At 42.9% G+C, this 11,251-nt stretch overlaps 1 protein-coding gene across 1 annotated transcript in view; it reads left to right on the plus strand.

Annotated features, from left to right (window-relative positions):
* Positions 1 to 5,199: 5,199 nt before the first annotated feature.
* Positions 5,200 to 11,251, plus strand: part of FOMMEDRAFT_170413 (FAD/NAD-binding domain-containing protein) — a gene marked incomplete at both ends in the record, with an annotated part of 8,597 nt that continues 2,545 nt past the window's right edge. The window contains 9 exons of the mRNA XM_007270169.1: positions 5,200 to 5,527; positions 5,582 to 5,650; positions 5,704 to 6,610; positions 6,721 to 6,862; positions 6,927 to 7,158; positions 7,525 to 7,690; positions 9,143 to 9,287; positions 9,349 to 9,498; positions 10,773 to 11,235. Of these exons, the coding sequence (XP_007270231.1) occupies positions 5,200 to 5,527; positions 5,582 to 5,650; positions 5,704 to 6,610; positions 6,721 to 6,862; positions 6,927 to 7,158; positions 7,525 to 7,690; positions 9,143 to 9,287; positions 9,349 to 9,498; positions 10,773 to 11,235 (2,602 nt within the window). The remainder of the gene's footprint in view (positions 5,528 to 5,581; positions 5,651 to 5,703; positions 6,611 to 6,720; positions 6,863 to 6,926; positions 7,159 to 7,524; positions 7,691 to 9,142; positions 9,288 to 9,348; positions 9,499 to 10,772; positions 11,236 to 11,251) is intronic.

Raw genomic sequence — 11,251 nt, forward strand, 5'->3', positions numbered from 1 at the left:
CCTACTTAATAGACTCAAACACAGACTGTTACTAATTATTCTATTACTAAGGAACATCTTTGCTAGTGAGATTGTGAAAGGGCTAGGTAATAGTACTGAAGCCTTAAATAAAGTGTTAGTAGTAGTTTGTAAACCTAAAAAACACTTAGACCTGTTTCAGGTTCTAAGATTGTAACTAGTTCCAAACTGTAGTTACCTTTGTCAGATCCATACAGACCTCTCCTCTACTAATTACAAAGTCTAGATAATCTACTAACTCCTACACAAAAGAGTACTTTACTTCTTGAAGGAACAGTTTATTATCTTAGAGCTGTTGTAGAACTACTTGGATCAGTTAGTAATAGTGCTCAACTGTCTAGGTAAAGATCAGAATGTTATCTAGATACACACTAACATACTCTGAGTCAATCAGATCTGTAAGAATGTGATTCATGAATAACTAGAATATTATAAGTAAGTTAGTTAGTCTGAAGAACATTATAGTTGGTTTGTACAATCTGTAATTAGTTCAGAATACAGCCTTCCACTCATCTTTGTCTTAGATCCAAATATTGTTGTATCCTTATTAAATGTCCAACTTAGTGAAAACCCTAAATGTATGTGTCTTATTAATGAGCTCCTGAATCAGGGGGAGTAGGTACTTGTTTTTGACAGTACCCTCATTAAGACAATAATAATCCTGGACTGGGTAGAGCTTCCTATCTTTCTTTTTGATAAAGAAGAAAGAGGAGACTATAGAGGACTTTAAGAGTCAGATCTAGCTGTTCCAAAGATTTTCCTGAAGAAACTTGTCAAGCACCTCCTACTTGTCTCTGTTAAGTAGGTAGACCTTACAATCCTTAGGTTGGAAACCCTTAGTCAATTCAATTATATAGTCTTAGAAACAGTATTTAGGAAGCTGGTCAAATTCCTCTTTACTAAAGACTTCAGAGAACTCTTAGACAAAATCTAGCAGGCTGAGTCTATGTACATTCTAGAGTAGAGTTGTTCTAAAGGGGTTCCAGACTAGTTCCATCTTAGACATCCTTCAGATCAACTCTGTTCTACCTTGACTAGAATATGTGTCCACATATTTATCCTAGTCAAAGAAGAACAACTGGTTACTCTTATTAGAACTGTCAGTAACATTAGAAGTGTCTACATCTACTTAGAACAGTAGTACAAAGTAGCTGCAAAACTCAGGACACTAATCAAACACAAGTGTCTACTCTAACTAGTCAATAGTAGGGTTGTAAGCCTTAAGCCATTTGAATCTAATAAAGATGTCTGTCTTTCTAAGGTTAGTGACTCTAAACTCAATACTTTCCTCATGATCCTGAATGGTCATCCATAGTTGGACAAACTCAGTAATCTGACTATTCTGGTTTAGAGTTCTGTCTACATTGTATACTAGGATTGGAAGTAGAATGTATTAAGTAGGGAGGTAGTGTTCCTACACAAAGGCCTTATTAATGTATAAACTAGTGTATCTACTGTCTACTAGAGTTATTGTTTAGATCTGGGAGGATCCTAAGAAGGGAGCTAAGAGGATAGAGACTTAGAGTTAGTGTCTAGAACATTCTCTAATAAACTGCTACTTGTTCTGAAGGGAATGTACAGCTTGTACAGTCTTGTTGTCTAAGAGGGTAAGTATATGTACTAACATTTCCTTATTAACCTCTCTCTTTCAACAAGGACAGACTCATGTCCTTAGCTGTAAACTCAGCTAAAGTTATCCCTACTTAATACTACAAACAAACTACTAAGTAGTAAACAGGGCTGGGTAGTGTTCTGAACATTCTGAAATCTTAGAATACAGAAGTAGTAGGTCAGATTGTACAGATTTAGACTCAGATGAAGTGTAAAGAGAAGAATCAAAAGAATCAGAAGAAATAGGAGAACTATCTACTTTTGTTTTTAACTTTTTCTTTCTAATAAATAATTTTGTTAATTTATTTTTTCTACTTTTTCTACTTTTTCTACTTTTCTTACTTTATTTACTTCTAATCCTACAGTGTCTATTAAATCAAAAGTAGTTATTAAAAAATCTGAGTTATAGCTCTTCAGTACTACATTTACTGTTAAGTCTCTACAAAATTCTAGAGTATATAGTTAGGGTCTAAGAGTTCTGAGATAACTTCTAGATTTGTAGAAAAGGCTTCTTACTACAAATCCTACTTATTACTCATTATTACTCTAATGACCTGACAGATATACTGTTGCTTCTGTAGGCAGTCCTTAATTTAGTACTCTGACTTTCTGTAAGTAAAGTATGCTCCTTACTTTCAGGCTTCTCTAATGTTCATCAGAACAGATTAATTGCAAATTACAGACAGATTGATCTAAGGACTCAGAACTGTTAGAGCTAAATGTATGTGTAAGCATTCTGTACAGACCTAACACATTCAAGCTACAGCTTGGTCAAAGGAAATGGTGTACATCTTCCACTCAGTGTAAGTAGTTAGTTCTAGCATTATTCTAAGAATCTTATTAACTAGTTCTAGGTGAAGAGCTTTTTCAAGTATTCTAATAAGGACATTATTAAACCTGAGTACAAATCCTGCCTTCCAGGCTAGGATATTGAACTCCTGAAAGAAGGTATTAGTAGAATGTTTGCCCTGTTACAGAGACACAAGCTTGTTTTGTGTATTATACTTCTTATTCAGATTAATGAAGGAAGTACAGAGTTACCCTATAAATTCTGAATACAACTTGTTGTTCTAGAGTCAGATCAGACTTCCAATCTAATAGCCTTCAATCCAGTTCTGGGCCCAGGTGGCTGTGTTGCCTTCCTTCATGAAGGAGAGGACAAATAGGATACAATTAAGATCTAAGGATAGATTGGTTGAAGTAGCAGCCATGTATAGTTTAACTTAGTACTAGAAGTCCTTAAAGTGCTGCCTGTTAAAGTCTAAAGGGTAAGCTACATGTACTTTCTTTCTAGAACAGGTTACAACTTCCAGAACAATCAGAACAGGTTCTAAAGAGGCTAGGGGCACATGGTTGGCAAAAGCCTCTTAGATAGAGGTCTGTATGTATTAAGCTAGTTCTACTCATAACTACTGATCTGGCAGGACAGTAGGGGCAGCAGTCAGTGTAGGAGGGTCCATGTTTATACTACAAAGGAATCAGCACTAAACTAAAAGGGGTAATGAATAGAAGAAGGGTGGTAAAAGTTTAAAAGGGTTTAGAAAGTTTAAAATTTAAAAATGTAAAAGGGTTGGGACAAAGAAAAGAGATCAACACAACAGTGAGTACCAATGCTCAAAACATAAGAGAGTTGTAGGGTAGTAATAAGTAGTCTTGATCTGATGTCAGCAACAGTGTAGAGGGGACCTGAAGGCTCAGTGAGGGGACCCAGGCTACAACTATCCTACACAACAGAAATACAGAATGTAAGCACTGGAACATAGTCAGAACTTGCAGAACAGGCAGAGAGAGAGAGTGAGACAAGAGTAGAGTATATAGAGTGAGCCTAAGAGTACAGGACTATCTAGAGTAGACAAGATCAAGACTACAGGACCAGTCTGATCTTGTATGCCTATATATACTAAACTACACAAGAGTACTCAGGGAGCATGAGCCACTAAGAATAATAAGCCATGAAGAATGAAAGAAAGGAATGCTAAAGATAAAGGTACAAAGAATGAAGGGATGGACAAAGGGTAAGAGACCATAGAATGAACAGAGAATGAAGGGGTGGTCAAAGGAATGGAATGATGAAGTAAGGAAGGGTAGTAGTAAGAGTCAGCACACATATAGTCCATAGACAGTGCCCCTGAGGGACAGAAGTCCTGAGTTCCAGTACAGAAGGGTGCAGAACCCTTGGAACTGAAGGTAAGAGAGTGGAGAACCGTAACACTGTGTGTATTGTGAGTGAAACGAGCAGCACTTCTTATGGAAGCCATTACGAATTACAGTGGAGCGGTCGTCTCAGTAATCTATAGTTTATCACACTTTTTTTCGGCCTTATTGCTCCTCTTTTTCATACTCCAATGATATTTAGCAGCTAATTTCTCATAAACTACGACCTTTCTTCATTGAACTCGTTGTACTGGGCAAGCCAGAAGGGAAAGAAGCAGAAAGACATAGGTCTCAGCTCTTTCAAACGTTGCTTTCATTATTGGCAAACTTTGATCAACGAAACACAAACGTAAGTATTTGTTATACTTATCACCGTCCAAACGTATCAGTGTAAAAATCAACGGTACGAACTATGAAGAAGTAAGTTGCTCGAGCCACTGACAGCGACCTTCTAAATATAGAATGAACGCGATGACCGTTCGATTGCACCGATCCCGCTTTCCTGCCCAGTTCTACCTTCCAGTGGGTTGCTTCTAGCCTGTTGGCGTAAAATTCTCAGCAAGAACAGAGGGGAATGAGTCAAAAACAGAGGATGAATCGGGTATTTCTCGTTTTTCAAGATTTAAATAAAGGAATATATTATTGAGTGTCAAAACGCATGGCTCAAGCGTTGCGCTTAGTCCGTGTGCACGGTCCTTGTTCCTTTTGACTATAAGTCAGGAGTACCCAGATTAAGAGAATGCATCAAGGGTCCTCCACGCCGTTCACAAAAAATTGCTGACAGACTCCCCAACGTCGAACGGAAGTACTTTCTAAAGAAAAATCTATGGATAAAGCCAAAACAAATAGTTGCCGTACGAGCCCTCGGCGCAATAACCCTAGATCGTTCGAGGAGTCAAAAGGGAGAAGTACAATTGTATTGTTCAAGGTCCGGATCTTACGACAATATCTCTTGACCAGAAGCACGACTCGCACTCGACAATTCAGCTACGAAAGAATAAGAGTCATGCAAACTGCAGACAATCGAATCCCACCAATCCGTAATCCCCCCTCCATTATTCTCCACAGGATCTGGAGAAAGCACGAGGCACTCCCAGAGGAGAAGAAAAGAAAAGTATAACCAGACCATGCACGTCAAAAAATTGCACTGCATTTCCTTCAATACTCACTGATCGTGGCCTCGGGAATAACCGCCCTTGAAATTTAGGCGATGATGAGACTTAGAAGACAATGGTTAACGAAGATGGTTAGATTTGTACTGATGTGTCTTGATGAGACTCAGACCTTATCGTGAAATCATATAAAGAGCGTGGCTCTCAAAGTCAACCAACTCAGCTCCCTTCCCCCACTCCCACACAACAAGAGTTCCTCGGAACAACTCCCTCCCACAGCGCGTCATTCACATAACAGAGCACAATGGTACTCACTCGCGCAATGCGGAAGCAACTAGCAGCCACTCAGACCACAAACATGGAAACGACAGTCAGTAATGAGACGACATTAACGCATTCAAGGCGTTCGCGTATTGCGCACTCTGGAAACGGCCTGCGGTCAATGGCCAGAGAGGACACCGCCGTCCATAACAATGCGGCGGAAGGCTCCGCCAACGTCCGCACCAATGCTTTCAGCACCAGCACGGAAAGCGCCGGTGCTTTTCCACCGAACATCGTTATAGAGGACCAGTCCTCTAACAACCAAACTGTACAAGCTGCGCATGTCGTCGAAACGAAACGTAAAAGAAATGGTAAGTCTCCCTCTTCGTTCCATGTCAAAGTTCCTCATTAAAAGATTTATGCAGCCGAGGTCCTTGATAGCCAGCCACAGGCCTCGGGATCTTCCACCAAAGGCTCACAAGATCCTTGCGAAGGTGAGTTAGACCACCATACGTAAAGTGCAGCATTGAGCTGACATAAGGTCCAGACCTTCCGAACGCCTCCTTCGCACCTCCTCCCAAGCCGAAGTCTCGCAAGAGACGCGGAAATGGGTGGACCCGCAAAAAAACCAGAAGGGGAGCTACCCAAGGTCGTGCTGTCCGGGTAGGCGGCAAACGCCCAGTCGAGTGCGTGGATGGCGAAGAAGACGAGGCAAGGCCGATGAAGAGGCCGCGTATTAGTGAGGAGGCCGCGGCGGGGCCATCCAACGCACGTTCAATATCGTTAGACAACACGATTGGTGCGACCAACATCCGTCAGCTGCGATCACGCAGCATCGTCTCTCCCGCAGGTCCCGCCAACTCGGGAAGCGACGAGGGAAACAGGACTACGACATCGCCATCTCCAGATCGGGCATCAGAACAACCGAGTTTAGGAGATCCGCTAGCTAATGGGGTAGACTTCACACTCATTAAACTGGAGGATGAAGAGGAGGATTACCTCTGGGATACACACCCGGTATGGGATTGGAGTCCAGTGATGCCAGAATATGAACTGGCGACCGAGGACACGTTCCCGTTTGACAGTAACCGGAGTACACCGGAGTTGATGACCGGAGACGACAGGTCGCACAGGGATAAAAGCGTGTCGGTCGGTTCGACACCGATTCAGACACCACGTGCACAGTCCGTAGACGACCAATCCTTCGACAGGTCCCTTGTAATTGTCCTTCCGGGAATGATGGAGGAAGCGGCAGCACCGGATGAGTTGATGGTCATTCGGGATGAGGACGAGGACGAGGACGAGGACGAAGACGATGTTTCGGGTTCCTTCATCCCTGGCGACAGAAGAAGGTCGAGAGCTCCCAGCCCTCCGTCTCTTCCTCCATCCCACCCCGTCTCACCTCACACAACTCTACAGCATGGCGAGGAGACAGACCTTGCTAGTCAGACTATGTGGGAATGGATACAATAAACGGTTCCATACAATCTCGAGCGTCATGCCTATATCCGACCAAGCCCAGGGGCATTGTGTTTTAATCGTTCATCTCGACGGCTGTCCATAGGAAGATGCGTACCATCAAGAGATCACCCCACACCTCCATTACGGTGGTGAATCGCAAAACGGACCCGCTCATGTTCTTGGCTCCCTGTGCTTGTCTTCTTGTTGGTGCGATGGCACCAACGCGTCCATGGACTTCGGTCATCGTTAGCTGGTTGTCTGCGCTCTGCTAGATAATGCGCCTCCGACACTATCCTCCGTTTATCCGAGTCTTCCGGAGTGCATATCAGCAGCTCGTTAGTGTCCTCCGATGCAGCGACGTATCAAGGAACTGCAGAATTGGGTATCTGCACAACGTCAGCGATAGCCCTTCGTCACTTTCAGCATCCACGTTCCGACCTATTTGTCTCCACTTTCCGCTGTCTTGCTTCCACGACCGCACCACTAGCTCCTTCCTCCTTCCTCGTCCTTCTGCCAGCAGTTCATATCCTCGACCTGCTCTGTACTTGTACTTGTACCTGTATTTGTATCTGCTTGTTTCCTCTTTTGGTTTCTCTCTGTTTCGCATTTCCTGTACGGCCAAAGGCTTCCTTCTCCCTGTAATAATATAAAAGCGACGCCCACTTCGGCGTCGGCTTTTTGGCTTGTTGATCTTTCGCGATCAGTCAGGCCTTCTCATAACATGGTTGGCGCAAGCGACGTCGAGAGACGAGGATCAAGACGATGTGCTAGACAACAGTAGCTTGGTAGGGTTGCAGAGCTTCAATCACCCTAGAACATTATCCAAGTGAGAAGAGCCGAGTACGTTGCAACCAGACCAGAACTCCCAACAGAGACAGTTGAAGACAACGTTTGAATCGCCCTGTAGCACTCTCGATTGAGGATGAGTGCCAGATTTTGCAGGAATCCAAACCACGCCGAACCTTCGTCAAGTCACAAGTACTCACTTTGCTAGCGCTCGTATTGGGCCAGTTGAAGACAAAAACGAATAAAACTCGTAGCATCTCGTCGAGGAGGCTGCTCGGAAACATCCAGTATGCTCGTCCTGCCACCCCGAATATTAAATGTCGAACTAGTAAAGGGCAAGAAAGTCGACTTACAGATTGGCTTGCATAACATTCACGGCCTCAGAGGGGTTCATTCCGAGGCCAATGCAAAAGACGGACGTCGATGAAAAACATTGCAAGCTCACCAAGTCAGAGAGTTTTTATGGTACATATTGGTAGCGATATCGATCCACGAAATTTTCGAGGGTTTTATGAAGTTCCCGCGGCGGGTGCAGCCGAAATCGATTGAACACGAAGGTAGGCTAGGAAGCATCATAAGCAATTTACTACAGAGCGGTGAGAGGAAACCCCCAACGTACGCGCTGTTAAGACAGTTGTTTTTAACCAAACCTTCGTCTTGGGTCACTGGGCCTAAGGTTAATCATCCTCAAAAACATTAAAAATGTAAAATGTAGGAAAGGCCAGGATGAGAGGTACAGATTAAAGTTAACGTTTGATGTGATGGCAGCTGAGTCAAAATGTGTCAAGTGTTTCCCACGCATACATTTCAGATTCACACAGCTTGTCGAGTTCATCTTTCGTCTACCTTAATTACAATAGGTCAAGTTTTTCTAGGTACTTTATTTCTATTGCTTGAGCAGCCACTAGAGGCTCATTTCCGTTAAGAAGGGAAATGACAAACGAAAGGTAATAGCTGTGGTCTACTCCTTGGTGGGTTGAAGAGCAAAATTGTATGTTACCAGTGCTAACCATGCACAGAACAGATATATTGGTGCTTTCGGAGCAATATCGAATGAATTTTGTAAGTAAACAGTTTTGGGTATTTGCAATTTGTCTGTAATGCTTCAATACTGTATAAGGGGCAATCTATAACCCACCAGTTGTCATGTGAGTCTTCCGAGTCTGTTCGTCGAAATAATTACTGACAATTCTCTCTTAAAGATGTGAGTCACACGGTACATAATTCGTTTCATTAGCCTAACATGGCACAGGCAAATTTGCGACCTGGAGATATCAGCTATCCTGTAGGTTTCAATTTTAGTTAAAGTGTGTATTCTTCTAAACATTTGTAAGGTTGGGTTAATCTTGTCCTGATAGACTGTACGTGTTCGTGGTATTTAGTGCGAATTATATTTCTTATATTTTATTCTCATAGATGTTCTTATGGTTCGAGTCTTTGCACTTATGTAATACTGGAGGTTTGTAGTTGAATACTAAAGTTTCCCGCACTGACCGTATATTAGATTAGATAAGAAATTAGCGACCTTCCTTATGACGTTTTTAGCCTTCGAAGCAGTCTCAATTTTCTTTCATCGTTTATAGAATATTAGCACAAGGCTGTAGGTTTTCAGCCTTATTTTCTTGCAGACTTGGATTATATTCATCATAAAACAGTGACAACTGTAGCTTTTGCAAACAATGTTACTGTATGCGGGATTATAGACTGGTACGAGCAAAATACTTTTAAAGATGGCGTAGTGGTATATACACTCAGGTCGATTCCTATGATATATGGGACACTTCTCATGATGCTCGCACTTTAAAAAGCAGCGGAGTACTGGAAGATGTCGGCCGGTTTCAAAGGATTCCGGCTTGTCCGAGTTCTCATTCAGGATCAAGCAATGTATTTCATTCTGTAACTGAAAGAGTATTCGTGTCGGTGAAGGTCTAACGTATGCAACCAGGGCGCTAACGTGCTCGAATCTAAGAACCATAGAACTCAAGTTCCGGATCAACAGCAAGTTTCTGGCGGCCTTCATCAAGCAAGCTGGAAACCCGTTGTTTTTGAGCATATCGGGAAGCCGGATGTTGATCAACTTGGAGGAGGCCGGAAAGTATGGATTGAATGAAGGCACGAGCTTATTGCATGAAGACTCTGAGTAACATAGAATTAAACCAAGCAGACAGGGATGAAGGTATATTTTGAGCAAATACTTTCGATTATTAGTAATAACTTACAATTTAAAAGCAGGGAATGCTAGTGTTGCCTAAAGTACAAGGTGAACTACAGAGTAGTCTCAGTGGTATTAGACATATGTTGCGTCTTGACATGTGGTGCCATTATTGACTAGCTGAATTTTCGTTTTACAAGGCCTGTATGAATTAATATGTTTGCATGCTTTGACTCCAGAGTGCATGAGGCCATGACTGCATTAGTGTACGAGTGGAAACTGTTTTGAGGGTTTCCCACACGTGGATAACCACATGTGGAAAACTAGCAGGGTTATTCCAACGTTGTCAACATGTTGGGAATTAGCTAACTATATTATGCAATATGCCCAAAATAGTAATTTTCCTCAATAAATGCAAGAATTTGGTAGGGCTAACAAACGGTTGATGATTTATTTCGATCTCTCTAGGGGAGAGGACTTGTACAAACATAATTATGTACTTTATTCCCTCATTTTTCTGTTTTTTTGAACAACTAATATGCTACTTAATACAGTTCACCACATAGTATTTTTCCCTGTTTCAGTTCCCCTCGTGGTTATCCTCGTGAGTAACCCACGTGGATAACCTCAGTGTGGCAAACTGGCCAGTTTCCACTCGTACTCTAGACTGCATTGATGGAATTGGATGTTTGTTCTGTTTTTGCCAATTTCATTACGTGATAGACTAAGTTTGGAAGGCTGATCAGGCTGATCAGCGGGTCCTTTCCGCAAGTTGCTCTCATCCGTCATCACATTGCATAAACTTCAAATTGCCAGCTCTTAACCTGCAGTATCTGTTCCGTCTCTCTCGGCCTGCTGTTACGTACTTTTGCCAAAATGTACACATGTTTGTATTGCTCCCCAGGAAGGGTTTCTTCGCTGACGACATGCAATGGCTGAATGTGGCTTGAGGCACTGTCTTCACCCCATCTACAATTATCTTGGTCCACAAAGCTCTAAAAAGAAGTCCGGAAGGCCATATTCCGTCTTTATTGTGTATCTCTTCAGGAACATTCCACAAGCTCTCTGTTTGCTATGTGATTCAGCGTAATTCAATCCTTCGTGGGTGCATGGTCTTCTCTCGGACCCATTTTTTACCGCGAGTCTTCGTGCGCGCTGTTCGCCCTTCTTATCTTCTCCAGTACCGATGTGGTCGCATATGCGTTTGAAAATACGAGCCAGGGCTGCCATTGAGTCTCGAAGAAGCTGTTCGTACTAAGTACTATGCAAATGACGGAGTCCGACGACCCGAATTCATCGCGCTCATACCAGAATGCGCGAGGAATAACCCCGCGCTTAATCGCCGTTTCTTCCGGTCATCAAAATGGTTTATATGCTCTGAAATTACTTTGAATATCCTTTGGCCCGTTCGTCGTTGTCCTATCCCTAGCCTCACACCAATGAGCAGGCTTATTCGAATCCTTTCCCTATCTCTGCCTATAGTTGCCCTAGCATCATCACCATTGCACAGGCATGCATTTGGAGTCACTACGGATGCCAGCTCTGCGAATGGTCAAACTTTTGACTACATTATCGTCGGAGGTGGACTCGCAGGGCTCACTGTTGCTGGACGTCTCTCTGAGGACTCCGCGAAACCCGTGCTCGTCATTGAAGCTGGGGACGACGACCGAACAAACAAGAGTGTATATGACGTTAC

The sequence above is a fragment of the Fomitiporia mediterranea genome (genome assembly GCF_000271605.1).
Source record: "Fomitiporia mediterranea MF3/22 unplaced genomic scaffold FOMMEscaffold_12, whole genome shotgun sequence".
NCBI lineage: Eukaryota > Fungi > Basidiomycota > Agaricomycetes > Hymenochaetales > Hymenochaetaceae > Fomitiporia > Fomitiporia mediterranea.